The sequence below is a fragment of the Ostrinia nubilalis genome, chromosome 10 (assembly GCF_963855985.1).
Source record: "Ostrinia nubilalis chromosome 10, ilOstNubi1.1, whole genome shotgun sequence".
Classification (NCBI taxonomy): Eukaryota; Metazoa; Arthropoda; class Insecta; order Lepidoptera; family Crambidae; genus Ostrinia; species Ostrinia nubilalis.
Window position 1 is genome coordinate 16,327,749 of NC_087097.1, and position 22,618 is coordinate 16,350,366.

The following is a 22,618-nucleotide window of genomic DNA, read 5'->3' on the forward strand; positions in this document are numbered from 1 at the left end:
CCGTCCATGTGATAACGGGAAGTGTGCCGGAGTCGTCACAGTCAGCTAATTGCTGATCACTGATTTGGCTTTGTTTATCCTCCCTTTTCGTATTCCGCTGGAAATACCATAATATCATACGTTACCTGAACAGAATGCGCGCGGAATGCGTTATTACTGCAGAATAGCTTTGTTTTTACTGCGCACTTGGGATTATGGAATCAGTAGTCGTCGACATACTTCCTTATCTTGAAGAGTCGATGAACTCATGGTTAATTAAGGTAATGGTCATGTTTATGTAACCATAATGATGAACCTCATATTGAAAGTCTTAGTGTTGGTTGTTGAAATAATGTGTCGCCTTCGCATTGGCCTCCACTCCATAGCTTGTAAAAAGTAGCCAGGGATTAATAAATTAAATGTTTTTGTACAAAACAAAACTATAAATAAATGAAAGAAAATTAAAAATGTTTATTATACTACACGAAAGCAATTAAGTTAAGATTTTTAAGTAATAAACAAGAATAATATATTGTCATTTTTTTCGTGAGAATTATTTAAAAAAAATACATTTTATTTAGACAAATAATTAATTTTTTCGTAGTAACACACTCCACTCCCGAAATTAGCATTTTGTTTGCTGATGCAGTTGCCAATGATAATGATGATGAAAATTAACATAAATTTTTAAATTTTGCCGCTGTAGGTATCTGTTATTTTTGGTTTCAAGAAGACTGTTCGATTAATAACAGCTAGTACTATGTATGCAAAGTAAGTCAATTAGTATGTAAACGGAGTCTCGAAGCACTTTTACTGAATGGCAGTGGCCGCAATGAAGCCGTTCGTCGGTAGCATTCTGCCAGTCGTGGCTGGTAATTGGCGGCAATGCCCGTTGCTAAATGCAGAATTGATTACTCATTTACGCAACCATTGACCGTGTCAGCTGCGACTGTAAGGAATCGTCAATTTTCTCCGTGATAATTTACATCGATTGGGTGGCAGCTAATCAGATTTCTCTGACGGTGGATGCAATCCTAATTTGGAGGCTTGTCGGTCAATGTCAGTCAGGTTCATTTTAAACAGAGTTTCCTAGAAGAATATAATCTCTATAGGGTATGAGATCATGTTATTCGTTTTTGACACATTTGTGGTCGCCTTCAGTTTACGTCGTTACTACACCATAATAATAATAATAATAAGCCCCGCAGGGCAGCTTTGTGGCGAGCTGTTGGTGAGTAGCGACACCACGGGGCCAGTTGTTAATCCGAGTGCTCCCGAGAGTCGGTCAAGACCCTCGTTTTCGGCTTGCCGAAGTGGAAACCGAGAGGGTCTGCAGGACTTTCACCTCTGGCTTGCCTTAACCGGCCGGCCAGAGTGGAGTCGCTAGAGCTATATGCTCCAGGGGTGGAAGTGTTAAAGGGCATAACGCCGCGAGTAACCTCGGAGAAAGCGCAGCACACCTCTCTACACCCCTGAGCTGGCAGACGCCAATGTTGCCCCTCAGTCCGGTCTATACGACCCATGACGCCAGGGGGGGCCCATTTAGTCGCTGGCTAGTCACCGCCTGCCATTTTTTCAGTCCGAGACTATGAACCAGGCAGGTGTCCCGTAGTCTCCATCCATAGCCCAGCAACCAGTCCATCCATCCTTCATCCATAACCCTAGTCCATTCTCCAATAACTGCAATAGCTCCTGTGCACAGGCTGGGGATGGTCTCTGGCTACATCCCATGATATAGTCAGAGATTAGATCCAGCATGTGCACCACTTTCACTTTTGTCGATTATTTTGCGCTTAAAACGGCCTCTACGTGTTGGATCTGTATCCCCACGCAAGCCTTATAAAGGACCGGGCCACTTTTGACCCGTGAGCTCCAAAGCGTACAAATAATAATAATAATAATAAGCCCCGCAGGGCAGCTTTGTGGCGAGCTGTTGGTGAGTAGCGACACCACGGGGCCAGTTGTTAATCCGAGTGCTCCCGAGAGTCGGTCAAGACCCTCGTCTTCGGCTTGCCGAAGTGGAATCCGAGAGGGTCTGCAGGACTTTCACCTCTGGCTTGCCTTAACCGGCCGGCCAGAGTGGAGTCGCTAGAGCTATATGCTCCAGGGGTGGAAGTGTTAAAGGGCATAACGCCGCGAGTAACTTCGGAGAAAGCGCAGCACACCTCTCTACACCCCTGAGCTGGCAGACGCCAATGTTGCCCCTCAGTCCGGTCTATACGACCCATGACGCCAGGGGGGGCCCATTTAGTCGCTGGCTAGTCACCGCCTGCCATTTTTTCAGTCCGAGACTATGAACCAGGCAGGTGTCCCGTAGTCTCCATCCATAGCCCAGTAACCAGTCCATCCATCCTTCATCCATAACCCTAGTCCATTCTCCAATAACTGCAATAGCTCCTGTGCACAGGCTGGGGATGGTCTCTGGCTACATCCCATGATATAGTCAGGGACTATATCCAGCATGTGCACCACTTTCACTTTTGTCGATTATTTTGCGCTTAAAACGGCCTCTACGTGTTGGATCTGTATCCCCACGCAAGCCTTATAAAGGACCGGGCCACTTTTGACCCGTGAGCTCCAAAGCGTACAAACATAATAATAAATATCTTTGGACAATCTCACACAACGCCATCTAGCCCCAAAGTAAGCAATTCATATGCTTGTGTTATGGGTGCTAGCTTAACGGATATACTCGTACTACTTATATACTTTTTTTTTTTAAATACATACATATTATACATAGTAACACCACAGAATAATAATAAGTACTACGTACAGAAGTTTTTCTTCGCGAAGGTATTCAAAAAAATGTATGCTCAATGTCATCAAGAATATGGTGTAATTTAGCTTGTCTTAAGAGTCGAGCACCGTTTTGTTGACATACGTCAGTGATCGGTACTGTCTTGATGCCATAGGGCTGACTGCTACAAGAAGCTACTGTGTCGCCATCTAGCGCACCACACTTGCATTCACTGCTCTTCGCGGCAACGCGCAGCTACATGCGGCCGCCAGTTATATAGTGTAAGAGCTAGCACCTAAATATTTTATAACACATATAACTGTGACAATTTATTTCACGTGGGCGAAGCCAAAAAGCTAGTAAGAAATAAAAATTCAATTCAGTAGGTATTTCAAACCAAATTTTATTACATAAACAAACATTATACTAATTTCATTATGGGCCCTTAGTATGTGAAAACTGCAATTGACGATATTTCGCACTGTTTTCAATATTAAGTATTACAGAACGTATGTGTGATGGGATGATATTCTCGAAAACACGATTAGAAAAAATTTTTCTCGAAAAAAAAACATTTACCTCTGAATTTTTTTATAAAAGTTTAATATGACCGTGTTTTACAATAAAATTCCTATAAAATCACAAAGGTATCATGTTTGCCTCTTTGATTTCCTGGCTGTTTTAGATTTCAAAAACCTAAATATATTAATTTACTAACTTTCTGATAAAAATGTGAATGGCTCTTACGATGTCCCCCCCTTAAATCAAAATGTCTTTATTTGGTCTATATGCCCATCATCACTACGTAATAATTATAAAAAAAAGTCGCTTTCCTGTCTGTCTGTCCCTATGTATGCTTAGATCTTTAAAACTATGCAACAGATTTTGATACGGTATTTAGGGTTCCGTAGCCAAATGGCAAAAACGGAACCCTTATAGATTCGTCATACAGGGTGGAAACGATAAGTGATCTCAACCGATTATTTCTAAACTATACAAGATATCGAAAAACTGGTTACTGATCCTGAAAGTGCTTCACGAGCTCTTTCAAACGGTGCTAATAATAGGTTTCAGAATAAACTGGAACTATCTGAAAATTCAATGTTTCCAGCTTCCATACATTTGGTAAAGTTACATAATTTTAAAAACTAGGTACACAAGATATCGTAAAACTGTTTACTGATCCTAAAAGTGCTTCACGAGCTCTATCTTACGGTATCAGAATAAATACAGAATAAACTGGATCTATCCTAAAATTCAATGTTTCCGTCTTCCATACATTTAGTACTATCACAGTCATGGCACTCATCTCTTGATAATTTTATAGCAAGTAAAGCCTAAAACTAATGTTTTTCACAAATAATTTTAAATAAGATGCAAGTTACGAGTTAATTTAACCGACTTTTTAAGTTTATTAATTAACAAAAAATAAATTACACTCCTAATAATGTGTCGTCGGCATACATTTAGTATGGAAGCTGGAAACATTGAATTTTAGGATAGTTCCAGTTTATTCTGTAACCTATTATTGGTACCGTTTAAAAGAGCTTGTGAAACACTTTCAGGATCAGGAACCAGTTTTTCGATATCTTGTATAGTTTAGAAATAATCGAGTGAGATCACTTATCGTTTCCACCCTGTATAGTCTGTCTGAACATAGAACGTTTTTGTGCACTTTTTAAAATGAGTTAACCAAGTATATGGCTATTAGACTTGCACACGTCCGTCCGTTTTTTGTAGGATTAATATAATTAAGTAACATTTATTTTTTGCATTCGGCTCTTGGTCTAACCCAAACGAAACACGAACAACTAATGAACTAACAATGAACAAAGTTGATAAATTAGTAATATGTAAATAATGAATTTGTTTTACGAGCTGTCCCGGCGTACCCGCAAATTAATATAAAGTTGTTTAAGTGATTTATAAAATCGCAATATTAATTTTTGAAAGTAGGGTCATTGTGCTGGTTTTCTATCTAACTTCGGTTTTCGTCCATTTCACTGAACTGCCATAAACACATGCGTAAAATTTGAATACAAAGTATTGTATTCACAGAAGGCAGTAGCCATCCCGCGCTAGTTTTGTTGCAATCTATAATGCCTAAGCAACAGTTCTACCTAAATGAAAATGTAATTTAAAAAGTAGTGAGTTCCAAAAAATTACGTAAATGCGCGGCCATACACCGGTCACCGGTACATTGCAGAAATCATCGCGCTAGAAAAAAAACGTGCTGACAGGAAAAGTTTTTGGCACGTATGTCTAATTGATAGCATTATAAACACAATTTTAAGTGTTTATTAAACTTCTTCATACAAAATTAAATCTTAGATGACTAAGGGTCATTTTTTTAAAGCAAAGCTCAGGTCATATAGCAGGCAAATCAACTCGGAAAGGGATCAACAATGTATCGCCTTTTGTGGCATGGAGGTAATAGTGGAGAGGAAATATAGATCTATACAAAAATTCGACAAATTAATGACAAACAGCTGTTTATCTCTTTCTAACTTACCCCTGGTGATGTATAAAAAAAAGAAATAGATAATGTTTGGTCAGTACTCATTCTGGCAACATTTTCATGTGACGTCACTAACTACCTGACTTGTGCCGAGTATGTACCTACATACAAGATTTAAGAAAACAACATATTTATAGGCAATCAGCTGACAACTACACGCACACACACACACACAAATACTTGTCAGCTGATTGCCTATATTGCGGCCATGTTATTTTCTTAAATCGTGTATGTATTTATAATGCGTGTAAATGTGTGCGTAATGTACCGAGTACGTTTATTTTAAAGTTACGCCAAGTCCATGAGACATTGATATACGTCAATGTTTTGCGAGCTGTCATTGCCCTTCGTGCACTGTCATCGGCGAGGCAAGGCGTTTACGTTACGGTGCGGATTGTGTGTGCGTTGCAGTATGGACTTTAGTTGACTGCCTTTATGAGCACTCGAACGACATAAAATAATATGATACATTTATGTAAGGGTATTTTAAGATCACAAAGTTGACAACTCCGATAGTTGGACGAAAACCAGCGCAAAGACCCTATCCTGTTTGACACCTATAATAATTGACAATAGCTGGCTCGGCGAACTTCGGCAAACTAATGTGTGACGTGAAGTGCCAAATCGCGGAAAATGTCGGAAGAAATACATGAATTTGCATGAATTATCATGAATAACAATAACCACTTATTTACCTCTCAGTGTCTTCAGGCAACTTAAAAAAAGTACATTGTGTGTTTTTATTATTATTTAGGCAGTTAAATACTGCACAGTATTTTTTACACAGTATTTTTTTATTTTTTTCCATAATACAAGAGTACGCGTGCGTGTGTCAATGCTCGCTCGTATCTCGTATGTGACGCCTTGTCGAATCGCCTCCTGTAGGTGGGCTATCGTGCGTGTTTTGTTTTCGATGTGAACTCGCGGAGATGAACAGGCCTGGTAACACCCAGACCCGTCACAGAAATTAAAATTCATCATTTAAATTTCTGCCCGGCCGGGAATCGAACCCGGGACCTCTCGGCATAGTAGTCCGTTCTGAACCACTACACCAAACGGCCGACCGTATTTATTTTCTCTCCGGATTTTCGTAAATATTATGCAAAAGAGTTCGTTCTGCCAATCTTCAGTATTGGTAACCGTATCGGAACGTTCAGAAACGGCTGCCATTAGCATTTTGTTGTCTCGACGGTATCGCCAATTTTGGCTCTTGCAAAGTTTTGTTTGGCGCGCTATAAATGGTGTAGCGGTGTTTGACCTTATGAAAATATTTTCGCTTAGTTTAGATAATGAATATTCTTCATTGGTCTGATATTGATGTAACGAGTAGACCAGTAGCACCATAGTGTGAAGCAATTTACATTTACCTAAGTGCATTTTACTGATAAGCGTCGTCAAGTCTGCTTGCGGTGTGCCTCCTCACTATCTTTTATGTCATTTAGGGAATTTAAACTGTTTGTTATCAGCTATTAAAATATATTGAACAACCGATAACATTGTTGTCAGTGTAATACTAACTTTACAGCTTAGATATTGTTCTGATAAAGTGCCGAATCCGCTTTGCCGGTTAATAATATGGACTTGTAAATGCAGTGAGAATATAAACGGTGAATTAATTTGTTTGGAAAGTTAAGTAACTACTAAAAGTACTTAAATAAATTAGGTGGGTATAACTTTATTAATTGGATTTCCAGTTGCGTATCGCGTGAATTCTGTGACCTAACTCAACAGTTTTTTTTTCTACTGTGTATTTATGATTTATGTTTCTTTGAATATTGTCTGGGTCAAATTTTATTACTGTTTCAATAAATTAACAATGAACATAGAGCTAGCTATATCATTCATTTGTAGCATCTATTGTAGCGTGTTATTAAATTTAGTGAAATAACAAGTTTTTAAGTCGACAATAACTTCGTCAATGCAACATTAAGGTTGACTTGCTACATCAAACAAAAGCACCGGTTTTGGTTAGTTGCGGTTAAAATAATGTAGTGTAACTTGGCCTAATTCTTCCCCCTGCTGTCTAGTAATACTACCGCGGGTAGTCCACCTTCACCACTCAAGATTCCCTGTATCACAACACAATGCATTGCCCTCTAAGGGCTATATTTCACCGGGACACCATGGTGGCGCAACCAGTCGCCGGCTACCAACAAAATGTATACAGCTCTATAGAGAGTTACTCACCTGGTGTCCGTTTGGTTGCGCAAAGCTGCATACATTTTGTTGGTAGCGGCGACTGGTTGCGCCGCCATGGTGTCCCGGTGAAATATAGCCTTAACGAAAGCAACTCTGTATTTTCCAGTGTCCGGGCGTGCGGCGCGCCTCCCCAGTGATGTCGAAGAAGCCGGCGGCGGCGCCCACGCTGCACAAGGTGATCATGGTGGGCTCGGGCGGCGTGGGCAAGTCCGCGCTCACGCTGCAGTTCATGTACGACGAGTTCGTCGAAGACTACGAGCCCACGAAGGCAGACAGCTACAGGAAGAAGGTGAGGCCAAACAGAGCGCAGAGAACCACAAAGAGGACTTTTGAATAAGAACTTAACCCTTTAGAACCGCACGTTAGTCCACCCTCATGCGCGTATAGCGGGCCAAAATGGTCTGGTGATGTTGTAATATCGCATTTCAACTCTTGTACTAATACCCTCATTAGTACAAGAGTTGAAATGCGATATTTCGCGAATGAAAGATCCGCTAGATGGCGGGACGTGGATGTGGGGCCTGACTGCTGCGTGATTGGTGGATTTTGACATATCTGTCAATGTCATGTCAAAAATAACCAATCATGCAGCATTTGGACCTCGCGTCTACGTATTGCTATCTGGCGGATTTTTCATTTGCGAAAACCCTCATTGTAAATAAGATGAGACCAAAAATGGTATTAAAATTGTGTTACAACGAATAAGACCTTATTATCTTGTTATTAAATTACAATAAGTTATCAAAAATTACAATAAGTTATCAACTAAAACTGATCTTAACCGTTAGACGAGTATGAAATTATCGATTTCCGTAGATTTAGCTTGTGCCATTATCAGTATTGAGCAAACAGGAGAGGCCGGAAAACATCGGCTCTCTTTGAAGTTGAAGCGACACATTCGTTGACAAACCACGGAAGTGAACTAGTTCGCATATTTGTCACTTTCTTTACTTTCTAAACATATTCTCTCTGATCATAATTTGTAATTATGGCATTTTAATGGGCTTTTAAAACGCATAATATTATTTCTGATTATAACAACGTTGGTTGTTTTGTCTGTTAAAACAAATGCATAGCGGAAACACATTATGTAACTGACATTCAAAAGCAACCAAAGTTAATCAATGATGTCCTATTTACGAAGGCCCCAACAACTTTTCACGATCACGACTTAGCAGACAGTTGATATCCAAGTTAATTACCAGTGAATCAGATTAGAAACGGTAGCTTTCCACGTATAATACGGGTCACCGTGGCCGCTTTACATTTGACACTTAACCTTGCACGTATTTTTTTTTCTGGTGGTTTTACTATGTAGGAATAGTAAAGCCTATCTGAAAGTGGTAAATTCGAGCCCGGTCTTGATTGTTATGCGTACAAATTATGGATGTAAAAACGTCAGACATTCAACATAATATTTTCATTTCTTTATGCACTTAATATGACTTTGACCTGTCATAAGATATGTGACTCGGACGGATACAATATCTTTTTATTTTAAAAAACAAAATGAGAGTATACAGTCTCTTCGAGACGTTGATTAAAAGCCAAGGTTTGTATTATGTGACCACACTAACCTTGGGCAAAGAGCTGCAGTGTCTAGAGTAAATTGCAAGACGAGGTGAATTGCTCAATCCGCGAGTGATGACTTCACTCCGTGTCTGATGACGATGATAGCCCTAATTGGGCTGGGATTGGGAACGGATAAGATCTCAATTGTAAGATCTTTTGCTATTCTGAACACGCATCTACCCACGTACCATCCCGTCGTGTTTTAAGAGACACTTAATTGGGACTATAATGTTTAAAGGACCTTGCTGATCTGATCCGCTATTGACGTGATCCTTTGGGAGGCATTTCTTTTTTTTCTGTCATACAAGAAAAGTAAGTCCACCCATGGTAAAAGTAGGTAGACCGAGAGGTATCTATCTCTTGATTCACCAAGAAAGTAGCTGCATAGTAGCCGTATACTTAACATACTGCACGCATTCTGAACTACGTCCAAAAATGTATGTTCAGAATCTATGAACTATAGTAGGGAATTTAGTGCAATGATTTGTATGGAGACCCCTCCACTTTGGTATAGAAGGCTCATTTTTGCAACAGTGGTTCTTTAGGTGCTCCTGAGTGGATTTCCGTCGGTAGACATCGGGAGCCCCCCCTGTGGTAGCAGGGGGAGGGGGGGCAAGTTTCCTTCTGCCGCGCTTCACTTTAAGGCCCATATCTTCAAAAATATGGGTATTAGGGCAAGTGTGGTATCATTTTCAGATAATTAAAGGATGGCGAATTCATTTCTAGAACAAACTTTTTGCCTTTTTATACAAAAAAATAGAAATATTGAGCAAAATTCACAAAAGCCAAAAAGTATTTTTTTAAATTTTAATTTTAATTTTAATAATAATAATAATAATGTCTTTAATAATAATAATTAATAATAATTTCTATTATTTAATTAATTAATACTAACATAGTTTTAAGCTTACATTGTTACTAACACTATATGGACCCTGGTTCGAAATAAACATATTTTTTTTTATTTTATTTTTTTTTTTTAAATAAACGTCGTTTACTTTTAAACCACTGGAGATAATCTAATTTAAAAAATATGACCTGAAAGCTACATTTATCAGGATTATAAAAATATAACATTGTATGGTACTTTTTTCGCAAAAAGTAGGTGAAAAAAAAATTTTCTATAGGACACAGCGGGCGAATTTTATTGCGCATCGGAAAAAAATATTTATTTTATCCATGAATTCATACTATTTGGTTCATAAGCAAGCAAGGATTATTATTTTAGAATTTATTTAGAGTTGCTGGCACATCAATCTACCATGATTTGTATTTTTTCGTCAATTGATTTTGAACTCTATGTGTGGGACATAAGGTTGAAAATAGCTTAAATACATTTTAATATTGAAAATATCATAAGAAAGCACAAAATAAAGAACTTTAATTTGTCTAAACGTCTTAATGATTATTATTATTTTAATTAACACTTATTTCTACATACTATTGTACCAGTGATAAGGGAAAGGTAAGTGTGAGGAAAATGAGGTTTCACAATCATAGTATAGGAGATATTTTTAGCACAAAGGTTACGGCTGTGACCATTTTAGTTGTTTTTTTCAGACAGCACCAGCTTCTGCACTACTTCTTGCACTTACATCTCACCATTTCCAGGCAAGCCTCGGCAGCTACGGGCAAACCGGTCCATGTAGGCTCCATGTTGCTATCGACTCTGGTCCACCCCCAACCAGTCGGGTAAAGGGAAGACTGAGTCGGTTGCTTGCACCTGATCCAAGCAGACCCATCCTTACAGTATTGATTCATGGACCCCACATGTATTCCACATGCTCGAGAGCTGTCTTCTGTTGTTAGGCCCATTTTGTGGGACATGTGGTTCGTTCCATAATCCTCACACTTACCTTTTGAAACCTCATTTTCCTCACACTTACCTTTCCCTTATCACTGGTACCATAGTATGTAGAAATAAGTGTTAATTAAAATAATAATAATCATTAAGACGTTTAAATTAAAGTTCTTTATTTAGTGCTTTCTTCTTATGATATTTTCAATATTAAAATGTATTTAAGCTATTTTCAACCTTATGTCTCACACATAGAGTTCAAAATCAATTGACGAAATAATACAAATCATGGTAGATTGATGTGCCAGCAACTCTAAATAAATTCTAAAATAATAATCCTTGCTTGCTTATGAACCAAATAGTATGAATTCATGGATAAAATAAATATTTTTTTCCGATGCGCAATAAAATTCGCCCGCTGTGTCCTGTAGAAAAAATTTTTTTCACCTACTTTTTGCGAAAAAAGTACTATACAATGTTATATTTTTATAATCCTGATAAATGTAGCTTTCAGGCCATATTTTTTTAATAAGATTATCTTCAGTGTTTTAAAAGTAAACGACGTTTATTTAAAAAAATACTTTTTGGCTTTTGTGAATTTTGCTCAATATTTCTATTTTTTTGTATGAAAAGGCAAAAAGTTTGTTCTAGAAATGAATTCGCCATCCTTTAATTATCTGAAAATGATACCACACTTGCCCTAATACCCATAGTTTTGAAGATATGGGCCTTAAAGTGAAGCGCGGCGGAAGGAAACTTGCCCCCCCTCCCCCTGCTACCACAGGGGGGGGCTCCCGATGTCTAACGACGGAAATCCACTCAGGAGCACCCAAAGAACCACTGTTGCAAAAATGAGCCTTCTATACCAAAGTGGAGGGGTTCTTGCACTAAATTCCCTACTACTATAGCTGTAGTGTATTTCTGTGCTGAGGTGTGTTGTATGTTCTGCTTTCATTATTCAATAAGAAACAGCCTTGTGTTTAATGTGCCTAAAATTAGGCACGCATTCTTAACTACGCCTAAAGCTTCAACCACACCAACAAAGGCCAATGACAGGTCGCGTGAACAGTCATGGGTCGCGCGACTTGTCATTGGCCTTTTTGATCGCGCCGACGATGGTAATCTGCACGCGTTGGTGTGGCTGAAGCTTCAAAGGAGATTCAAAATACGGATCAGCAGACTGTAGCTACAGTGTTGTCTATTGTCAGGTGGTGCTGGACGGCGAGGAGGTGCAGATCGACATTCTGGACACGGCGGGGCAGGAGGACTACGCCGCCATCCGCGACAACTACTTCCGCTCCGGCGAGGGCTTCCTCTGCGTCTTCTCCATCACGGAACCTGAGAGCTTCGACGCCACGCAGGAGTTCAGGTCAGAGGGGTTTAATAATGACGCCACCAATCAACTGACTTATGCCCGTATTCACAAAACGATGCTTGCTTACGAGAAGCTCTGTGATTGGTCCGTGTCACCCTGTGCGTCCACGCGCACTGTGAGACCTCATAGTAATGTTTGTGAATACGGGCGCCAGTTTTAGGAGCTGACAAAACGCGATTCTCCTATTTTTTTGTTTATTGATACAAGCGAATAACGATACTTAATTAAGTAACTTTCATTTTATATTTTACGGCCTAACGGTCGAAGCACACTTAACAACTCGGAAAGGGATCGTCATCGTATCAACTTGAGCCGTTTAGTGTTCTTTGTTCCTAACCCCTTCGCTGATCCCTTTACGTTAGAGAAAAGGCGACAAGATGACGATCCCTTTCTTATTTGATATGTGTGCTACGTTCGTTCCTTCGTTTCAGCCGAAAGACATCCACTGCTGGACAAAGGCCTCCCCCAAGGGTTTCCACAAAGACCGGTCCTGCGCCGCTCGCATCCAGGCACCTCCCGCGACTTTCACCATTTCGTCGGTCCACTTAGTGGGAGTCTCCGCCACGCTACGTCTTTCGGGTTCGTGGTCGCCTTTCAAGAACTTTCCTGCCCCAGCGGCCATCAGCTCTATTTATTTATTTATTTATTTTATTAGCTCTACGAGCTATGTGCCCCGCCCGCTGCTTAATACGTGAATTCCGATTGACACTCCCGCACCATACGTCCGCAGAGAGCAAATCCTGCGCGTGAAAAACGACGAGAACATCCCGTTCCTGCTGGTGGGCAACAAGTCGGACCTGGCCGACAAGCGCCGCGTGCCGCTCGACGCCTGCCGCGAGCGCGCCGCCGCCTGGCAGGTGCCCTACGTCGAGACCTCCGCCAAGACGCGCGACAACGTCGACAAGGTACACTATACACACATACACATAGATTAGCATAGGATTAATAGCTGCCTCTAAAGCTTGGTCCGTGAGCACGTAAAATCCCGTCCAATGACCCCCAAGCTACCCATCCTTGTCGCTCGCACGTAATTATGTTGCTGTCGCGCTCGCACACTCACTGCGGGCGCGCGTCGCACAGTCGCGACAGCAATATAATTACGCGCGAGCGATAAGGATGGGTAGCTTGGGGTCATTGGACGGGATTCTACGTGCTCACGGACCAGGCTTTAGATAAAATGCGAGAACGACTTCTGAAACAGTTTGGATCTTTATCCAGAATCACCTGGTGACTGTAAGGGGACACCGCAGTCGAATGTTTCTAGACTCTTATGTCCACATTTCATGACACCAAATGATTGGTCACTAGGCAGTGGGGTACCTCGATATATGAATACAACTTGAGTTTAAGGCGTTCGTTCGCTACGGGTGTAGTAAATGACAAAATTACGAACAAATTCACGCGGTGGCAGAAATGTCTGATATTTAGGCTCGTTGACAGCACTATCTATCCATCAGCGAGTAAGCAAAACATGTTAAAGGTTCATATATTTTATCTTAGCTTGTAGGCAGTAACGAGCAACAAGTTGGGCAGGCGCCAAACAAAGGGTAACTCAGTCGAATAATTAAACCGGGCTCCAATGCTACTGCGAGTATCTACTACAATACCCGGCGATAAATTAATATTGCACATCGATAAATATTACACCTTTAGAAAGAGATAATCGGCTAATTTCGGTTTCGTAGAGCGTTATCACTGTCGCACTTGAAAAACGACTGACAATGACGTTTTGTCAAAGTGTAAACAAACTTTATTTTAAATGTGTGCAATTGATTTTGTGAATTAAATTGCTAAAAACTTTTTATAGTCGTGAAAGAAAAGTGGTTCACAATGGTGTTAAAGTATTTGTCTAAGAGAAATACTAAGGGTTCGGAAAATATTTTCATTGAATAATGTTTTGTCAATGACGTTTTGTCAATCGTATATATAGTGTGCGACAGAGATAACTCTCTACGAGCCGAAATTAACCGATTCTCTTTCCAAAGGTCGATGTGCAATATTTAATGCCGGGTACTGTACTTTCGAGCGATTACGAAGTACTGAAGTCTTAGTAAAATACTCAGTTCTTCATGTAACACTGAGCTCGTGACGTGTTCTCACGCTCTAATATGGGTTAAGCACTGTAGGCGGCATAGCATTAACGATAAACGTTTATAAATCCCAAATATTTCATGAACTCAAAGCCCTTGGTAACTTAGAACCGCCAAGTATCACTATTTCTTATTTCTATAAACCGAGATACTGTGTTTATTATTTTTAATTAATTAACAAACTAAGCTAAGCCTGAGCATGCTCGCACGCCTCCAAGTACTGGTAGTCGCCGCGGCTCCGCTCGGCTTAGTTGTTATTGCTCATACTTACAGCTGTGTGCTTTGCTAGACGAATGCTTGCGATTCTTTGACACTTTTCTTCAATACTTATTCGATATTATTAAAATAAAGGAAAAGTGTCACAGATCAGCTAATACTTTTACTTCTTCTTTTATCCACGGTATGTTAACTCGCGCAAAGCACGCAGCTGCTTACATAAATGTCAGTCCGGAATCGTATGATTATTTGGTTGTGGGGTTCATCTGGGGAATCATGTTTCTAAATTGTGTGGGTCTTATTTTCCAAAATATGTATGTAGTTTGTATGTCATGGTTTTCCTGTGGTCTGTTTAATACAAGTGATAATTTGACAAATTATACATAGAATAAATGACAGTTTAACAATACTGTTGGTTTCTATCGTATACGTCGAATTGTTTGTGACGTTTTGAAACCTATGACATAAGTGTTGATTCGTCATGAAAATTCGGTATACGAGTTAAAAACTGATTAAGGGCTGATTTTTCGATCGTTGGCTGAGTTTTAACTGAAGAATAGAACTGTCATTTTGATTTATTTCCCATACTGAAACTGTCAATATGCCAAGCTTATTCTTCAGTTAAAAGTTATCCGGCTATTGAAAAATCAGGCCTAAGTGTGTCGTTTAGTGACGTCACTATTGTGTCGCGTTGTCTCTTTTATTAAACGGGCCTCCGGGCCGCGGTTGTGGTGTGTGTGTGCTGACGGGTGCGGTTGTGTGCAGGTGTTCTTTGACCTGATGCGCGAGATCAGGTCGCGCAAGTCGGACGACACGCGCGCCACCAACGGCGACGTCAAGAAGAAACGCAGGAAAATCATCAAGTGCGCCATATTGTAGAGCTCCCAGCCGGGCGCCCCGAGTGTACTGTGACTAATTTTACGCTGTGCTTCACGCTCTTTTGGTCTCACTGGATTACATTCATTTCGTGTAGAAACAAACCTTGGGGAATTCAATTTTTTTCAAACAAGACAGTAACAAATTCTCGCAACAGCATACACAGTGTTGTTGTTCGTGCGCTAAATGAAACAGAAAAATCTAAATGATTGGTTAATGATTGAATTCCGTAAGATTTGATTCATTATTTTAAACTATATTTTAGTAAGCATTGCAAGATTTAGTAGTCACAAGTATGTTTTGATATTGTATTGCGAATGCAGATTATTTTATAAACAAATGCAGTTGAGAACGGTTCTCATCGAGAATACTCTATTCAATGGAATTTTAATGTTAAGGAAATTATTTATTTTCGAATGGCCACTCATTAGAATTGTTTTCGCAAGACGTTTTGAAGTAGTATCTCACCGATATAAGGTTTGCGAAGCCCATATAGAAGGGACTTATACCCGAGTCGCGGGTAGAACTCCGGCCGCCGCGCTTCGCTTCTGTTCGGAATCGCTGCCATACAATCCTCATTTTACTACGCACGTAGTAAGAATTAAATGCAAACCAGTATGGCAGCGGGGCCTGATTTACTATAGGTTTAAGCGGCAAAGGTTATGTGAGGACCATGGCAAACATGTTACTTTTAGCGTGGACGATTTTGCGACCGGCATCGATGCAGTAGCGTGTGTGTCAAAGTCGTATTGGCTGGTTTGATGATCAGCCGCCAGTCGTCGGACGTCGGCGCTCAAAGCATCATGTCCGCCGCAGCCCTATTGTACTATGATATTCGCCCATTTTGGTGCTGGCATTTTTTGGATGCCGCTCCAGACCGACTCACGGTGTCGGGCGGCATCCCCCTATTGTTATTATTAAGCTTTGTGCTTGCACGTTGTTTTGTATGACGATTTGTAATTTCCTCATTCTAAAATGCAAAATGAAACACGGATAACTGCGGGCGGACTGGGGAATGCCGCAGGGTTCTGTGATGGGCCCTGATGTTCACGATGTGTCTGGTTTCCCGCAGTCCGCCCGCGCAGATTAGATTGCCATTGGTTTTCCGCAGTGACCCGTCTGACAGACGGTGTAGCGTAAGATTTTGTATTTATTTTAAATGGTAAGTGCTAATTGTATCGTGTAATGTGTTGATTGGAGTTGTTGTCCTCTTCAGTGTTTGCAGAAATATTGAATGATACTCGGTGGTTATAAACCTTGATATAAATGTAAAAGGTCCAATGTTGCTTATGGAATAATTGATATTGGTTGATACTAAAAGCGCAACAAATATTGAAATGTCATGGAATCGGAATGATTGGATATTTCTGCAGGCACCGCGTAGTGTGTGATCGTCTGCACGGCTCGTGGATGTCGGCCCGCGGTGTCGCTTCACGACTACACAGTAGATTCAGCGTACTATTGTCAAATGTTTTCTGTGTTCTTATTCTTATACTAAACACAAACTCACAGTGAATGTTAGAATGTACAACTATCGAAAATAATTATTTTAACATAACTATTAGGGCTGTCATCCTGACTGTTCTAACTCGTAGTTTCATTAGATATACCATCGCAACAATAATAAAAAAGAAACAGATTTTTTTAAACCATTCCATAATGACAGCCTTAAACTGCTCAATCAAATACAATATGAAATCTAACAATAAAGTAAATAATAACATTCTCACACAAAATGATATGAATATAACATAATATAAATACACGAATAGTCCCGACTTTGGCAACCAAAGTGGCAGGAACGCAGGAGTACTATGAAGCGGTAACCGAATGGATGTTAGATATGTGCTAGCTATATAACATTACGGTAATGTATGTGATTTGAAATGCAATTTCGTTACAACACGGAACTTGATCAACGAACTGTTGGTGACTCATAGACGCTTATTGGAAGATATGCCATCACTGTTGTCGTTGATTTCATATAATAATAAAAAAGAATACAATAACAATGATTGTACTTGCTATGTAAAAAGATAAAATATATGATTTATGCGGGAATAAACTTTACAGTAAAACGAGAAAGTAGAAACTATTATTTATGTCATTCAGACTCGTAATACCGTATTTTTAGCAGCCTTCTTTGCCTTGTAAGAAAAAGGGCTGATCTGCATTATTGTTGTTTTTATATGAAATCAATGATTATGAAATAAGAAATAGTAATATACTTATATTTTTATTCACTCCATATAATATACCTACCAGGGAATAGGGTTAACGCGGCATTTATAGCAATAACCTCGGACTAGCATAATACGTCCCGACACGACACACTAGGTTACATGAGGGGCCAGTGTCGCGCGGGCTCGTACTGCCAATGTAGTGTCGTAGTATCCACGCGATATATTATATTGAGGCCTAGTCCACGTGTTTCCAGGCTCTTCAATGCCTAAAACGAATTTTTAAATTATTTTTGTATGAAGACAATAGATGTTTTTTTTTTAAATGACATAATAAGATCAGTTTTTTTTTGTTTTTGAAGGTGATGGAAGCAAGTGGACTTCAAATTCTATGATTATTCAATCTGTAAAATAAAAGATTAATATCATAGAATATGATAGAGGCATATCGTATTTTGTACCTACTCGAATGTACTGAAGGTTTTCCTATAGGTTAGTTTTAGTTTACAAATGTATGGAGTATCGATCTGTGTATGAAATGTATATCAGGCACTCACCGGAACAAATTTATAATGGTACGAAAAGATAAGCAGAAATATACTGATTTGCAAAATTACTGTTTATTTATTGAGCTTGATTGTTAATTTTGTATATTTGAAAAAAAAACTTCTGTCAATTTTCCAATTTAAATTGTAATTTTTAAAGTGTGAATGTGGTTAACCATTTGTAATTCTGTTATTCAACTGTCGGCAAAAAGCCAAGTTATGTTGAAGCTATGTAATAAATGAGCAGGGCGCTGGACTGCGTCTTTTGCAAAGTAACTGAAAATCCCGCCAAGAAACGAAATTTAAATAAGCAAGATATTCCATATTGCCATTTTAAGAAACTAAAGTTATTTTGAAACTTTCCCCTTTCGTTATTAGAGATAACGAAGTTAGACAAAAAACACGTCTAAAGATCTGCCCCCTTACTAAAAAAAGTTTTACACGCGTTAAACATTAGTTTAATTTGACATTTTCATACTATACGTCATATTAAACAAGTGTTCAATGAGTCTGTAACTTTTATTAGTAAGGGGGCTACAATATCTTCTTGACGGGTGCTCCAGCCAGCGTCCCAACTACCCTACAGTCCCTTCCTAACCGCTGTCCGCAGGCGTTCCTGACGCTGATCCGCGAGATGTCGCGCCAGAAGAAGGGGCTGGCGGCGGCGGAGCCCGTCGAACACTCCGCGCGCAAGTGCGGGCCTGCCTGCTGCACTATCTGCTAGGAAGACCTACAGCCACTATCTACCTATCTTTGGTTAATGAAGGATTCCATCTGTCTGCCAGAAAGAGTTTAGAAACATTCTCCATTAAAGCCAGATTTATATTTGTCTGACGTGACATGACGCATCAGAACGGAATCGATTTCATACATTACTTAAGCGACACGTTTGAAGATGTCACGACACGAGATAATGCGACACAACACTAGTGCATGAAGCCGCTTCCGTTCTGATGCATTAAGACAGAACACGTCATCAGACAAATATAAATCCCGCATTAGTTTAAGAATTGTAAGACGTTTTTCTATCATTCGTTGGAGATAAAAAAAAGTTTAATAGTATTGTTTTTCTGATAGGCGACATGGACATGTACATTTCTCATTTGTTCGGTGTCGGCTAATGGAAAAACTTCCTCTGAGCAATTATTGGAACATTCTCATATCCTAACGACGGTTCATTCCCGTTGTCCCCACCAGGCTTGTCTGCACTAGTGGGGACAACGGGAATAAACCCCAATAACAAATGAGTAAAACTTTGACTTTTGATACTTGTATGCCTGATATTGCACTGGTAAGAAAGAGACAGTACAATGACTGCCACAAACAAGTGATATCGTTTTTAAAGATATAAGCTCAATTTTAATAACTTTCCCTGTCTCCCCTCAAAAGAAATCGGTGGTTTAAAGCAGTGTTTTTCAACCTGTGGGTCGCGACCCCCTGGGTGGTCGCGAAGCCTCTACATATAGGGGGGTCGCGAGAGATCGTAAAAACTACTTCAGTAAAAAAAATTCTTTTAAAGACAGATAAATCCGAAATCTAATTATAATAAAAAAAAAATTCATACTAGGGGGGTCGTGTCATGAAAAAGGTTGAAAAACACTATTCACTATTACCAGGCCTGTTCATCTCCGCGAGTTTACATCGAAAACAAAACACGCACGATTGCCCCCTACAAGAGTACTATTCGACAAGGCCTCACATACGAGCGAACATTGACTCACGCACGCGTATTCTTGTGTATGATGGAAAAAAATAAAGAAAATGGTGTACTAAATACTGTGCAGTATTTAACTGCCTAAATAATAATAAAAACACAGAATGTACTTTTTTAAGTTGCCTCAAGACACTGAGAGGTAAATAAGTAGTTAATATTATTCATGATAATTCATGCTATAGCCTGACCAGGAACATAAAAACCCTCGCCATGTTGCGGAAAACTAATGGTACTAATTTCTTTTAATGGCAACAGTAACTGAAAACTTCATTGACATGCCACCTTGCATGTCAGTCTATTGCTGTCAAAGTGTAAACAAACTTTATTTTAAATGTGCGCAATTGGTTTTATGAATTAAATTGCTAAAATATTTTTATAGTCGTGAAAGAAAAGTGGTTCACAATGTGTTAAAGTATTTGTCGAAGAGAAATACTAAGGGTTCGGACAATATTTTCATTGAATAATGTTTCCGACAAAGGTTGTCAAATTGACTGACATGTTTATCGTATAGTACAGTCCACTATGAAAATTAGCTGTGGTTTGTTTCAACTACCTATTTTAAAAAATTTGTCACTTTCTAAGTGTTGAATTTTATGGGATTGGGAAAGAAGTAACCGAGTTTGAAGCGTTCATGAGCAGACATTGCAGTTGAATATTCACGTTCTGAATTTGATTATTGATGAATAATAAAATAAATCTACTAGCTCGATTGATGGTTTCATTTAATTTATTTAAATCAGGTTACCTATAATAATATTTTTTCGTTAATTTATGAAAATATCAAATTAGCCCGTAATCCTGAATCCTGATACATAAAGTTAGCCTATTAATTTAACACAGGTACGACTGTACTCGGTGTTGCACTATCAAATGCAATTGACGCGCCTCTATGCCAGGGTTTTTATGTTCCTGGTCAGGCTATAAATCATGTATTTCCTCCGCCATTTTCTGCAGATTGGCACCTCACGTCACATCATTTTACCGAAGTCAGCCCTATAGCTTCGGCGCAGTACCGATCACTGACGTTTGTCAACAAAACTTCTGACAAACTTGCTTGACTCTTGAGACAAGCTAAATTACACCATATTGTTAATGACATTGAGCATACATTTTTTTAAATACCTTCGCGAAGTAAAACTTCTGTACGTAGTACTTATTATTATTCTGTGCTATTACACACCATATCTCAAGAAGGGTCAGTGGTACACTTTAGTCACAACGTGATGTGGATGTGTAATCTTTATCTTTTAGCAGAATGATGCTGAAAAGACTGCTATGTAGATTTTTGAAATATTTTTAAACGACACGAGAAACCATTTAAACTTGACGCACACATGATGTATTTGTAAGAATATAACAATTCGGACGAAATTCTTGAAAACACAATGATTCAGAATATTATGCAAATACATCATGTCTAGTTGCATACTGTGATCAATTAAACACTGCAAAATAAGAATAAAAGCACCATTCAGCCTAAAATAACGATATTATGTATTTATAGCCTTGACTGAGAAAGCAAAAGTACAAGATGCGCTGCATGTTGCCATTTTTTAATTATTATATATTGATAAGGACATAATATAATGTATAAAATAAAACTGTAAATATTTAAAATATCGATTTTTATTGACCCTTTGTATAAAAGCTTATATCGTATTATAAAATTACAACAATAATTCAGTCTGTACATTCTTATCTAGGCATAATCAATCCCTCTTATAATCTAAGCTTTTATTATATAGGATAATTACATATATTTACATTATTTCTTATCATTATCTCGGGTAGTCATTATTAATTTAAATGTTAAATTAAAATTATGCTTATTATTTCTTATTTCCACTTAGGACATGAAGCGTCTTCTTATAATAATTGTCAATATAAATCCTTCTGAACTGTCTTCACGTTAATATAATTTAATTAACGTGAGGATCGTTCAAACTATGTATTTATTTTTACATTGTTAAGATAGTAATAACAAAGCATTATAAAAGGTGAAGTATTAAGTTTTAAGTATAAAATCAACTGTCAAGACTAGGTTGTAATGACTAGTCGTGTTAAACATGAATATTTATCTTTTAAAGCCGTGGAATCTTTCTAATTTTCTGTTGAATCCAATATTAAAGCTGGTATTGACCAGCATAACTGGGGTGGGCTGTCCGATCCCCAGTATCGTTAACCTCTGGTTCCAACACCGGTTACAGTTAACCACCAGGTCACAGCTTACAGCCCTGTGTGTAGAGACGGACGGATGCTCGCGAGCGTTTAGCCAGAGTAAATACAAATGAGTAGGTCATCTTCATAGAAACGCCCGAGCGCGGTTTGTATGTGAGCGCGCCAATACGTATGCGGCGCGCACGCACACACTGACAAAATTTAGCGTTGATTAGCGGGGAGTTGCTCCGAATTTTGTCAGTGTGTATGTTACGGTTAATGTGATAAATTGAAAATTATTAATAATAACCGGTTATTATGAATAATTACCGACAGTCGCGGTAAAAGTGATAAATTAATCACATTTAACAGGGATTATTTAATAATTCAACCTTAGTACTAACACGTACGTGCTCGTGTACAGCCAAACTTTTGAACGTTTTGATATCATATATTAATATAATTTGGCATAATGAGTTTGGAATGTTTCTTGCATAATATTACTTTTCTATGATGCCTATAACATAATGTTTTATTTTAAAGTGAAAAATAGGTTAAGGTGCGGCGGGGGTGGCCCTTGGGCCACCCCTAAGCCGCCTATTTAGTTTTATACACACATAAATGACCTCATATTAATCACATTTACCAAATCATGCGGT

At 38.9% G+C, this 22,618-nt stretch overlaps 1 protein-coding gene across 5 annotated transcripts in view; it reads left to right on the forward strand.

The window, feature by feature from the left end:
* The window catches only part of LOC135075363 (ras-related protein Ral-a), a 28,714-nt gene extending 7,295 nt beyond the window's left edge, over positions 1-21,419 (forward strand). For 3 of the 5 annotated variants that reach the window (XR_010258019.1, XR_010258017.1, XR_010258018.1), the window contains exons 2-6: positions 7,543-7,725; positions 12,015-12,175; positions 12,912-13,086; positions 18,699-19,977; positions 20,720-21,419. Coding sequence is in view for 2 of the 5 variants with exons in the window: in XM_063969810.1 (XP_063825880.1) it covers positions 7,543-7,725; positions 12,015-12,175; positions 12,912-13,086; positions 15,253-15,366 (633 nt within the window). In the remaining 3 variants the exon portion in view is untranslated. Of the gene's footprint in view, positions 1-7,542; positions 7,726-12,014; positions 12,176-12,911; positions 13,087-15,252; positions 18,157-18,698 lie in introns of those variants that run through there. The other 2 variants (XM_063969810.1, XM_063969809.1) reach the window with 2 other exon arrangements.
* The last annotated feature ends 1,199 nt before the right edge of the window (positions 21,420-22,618 follow it).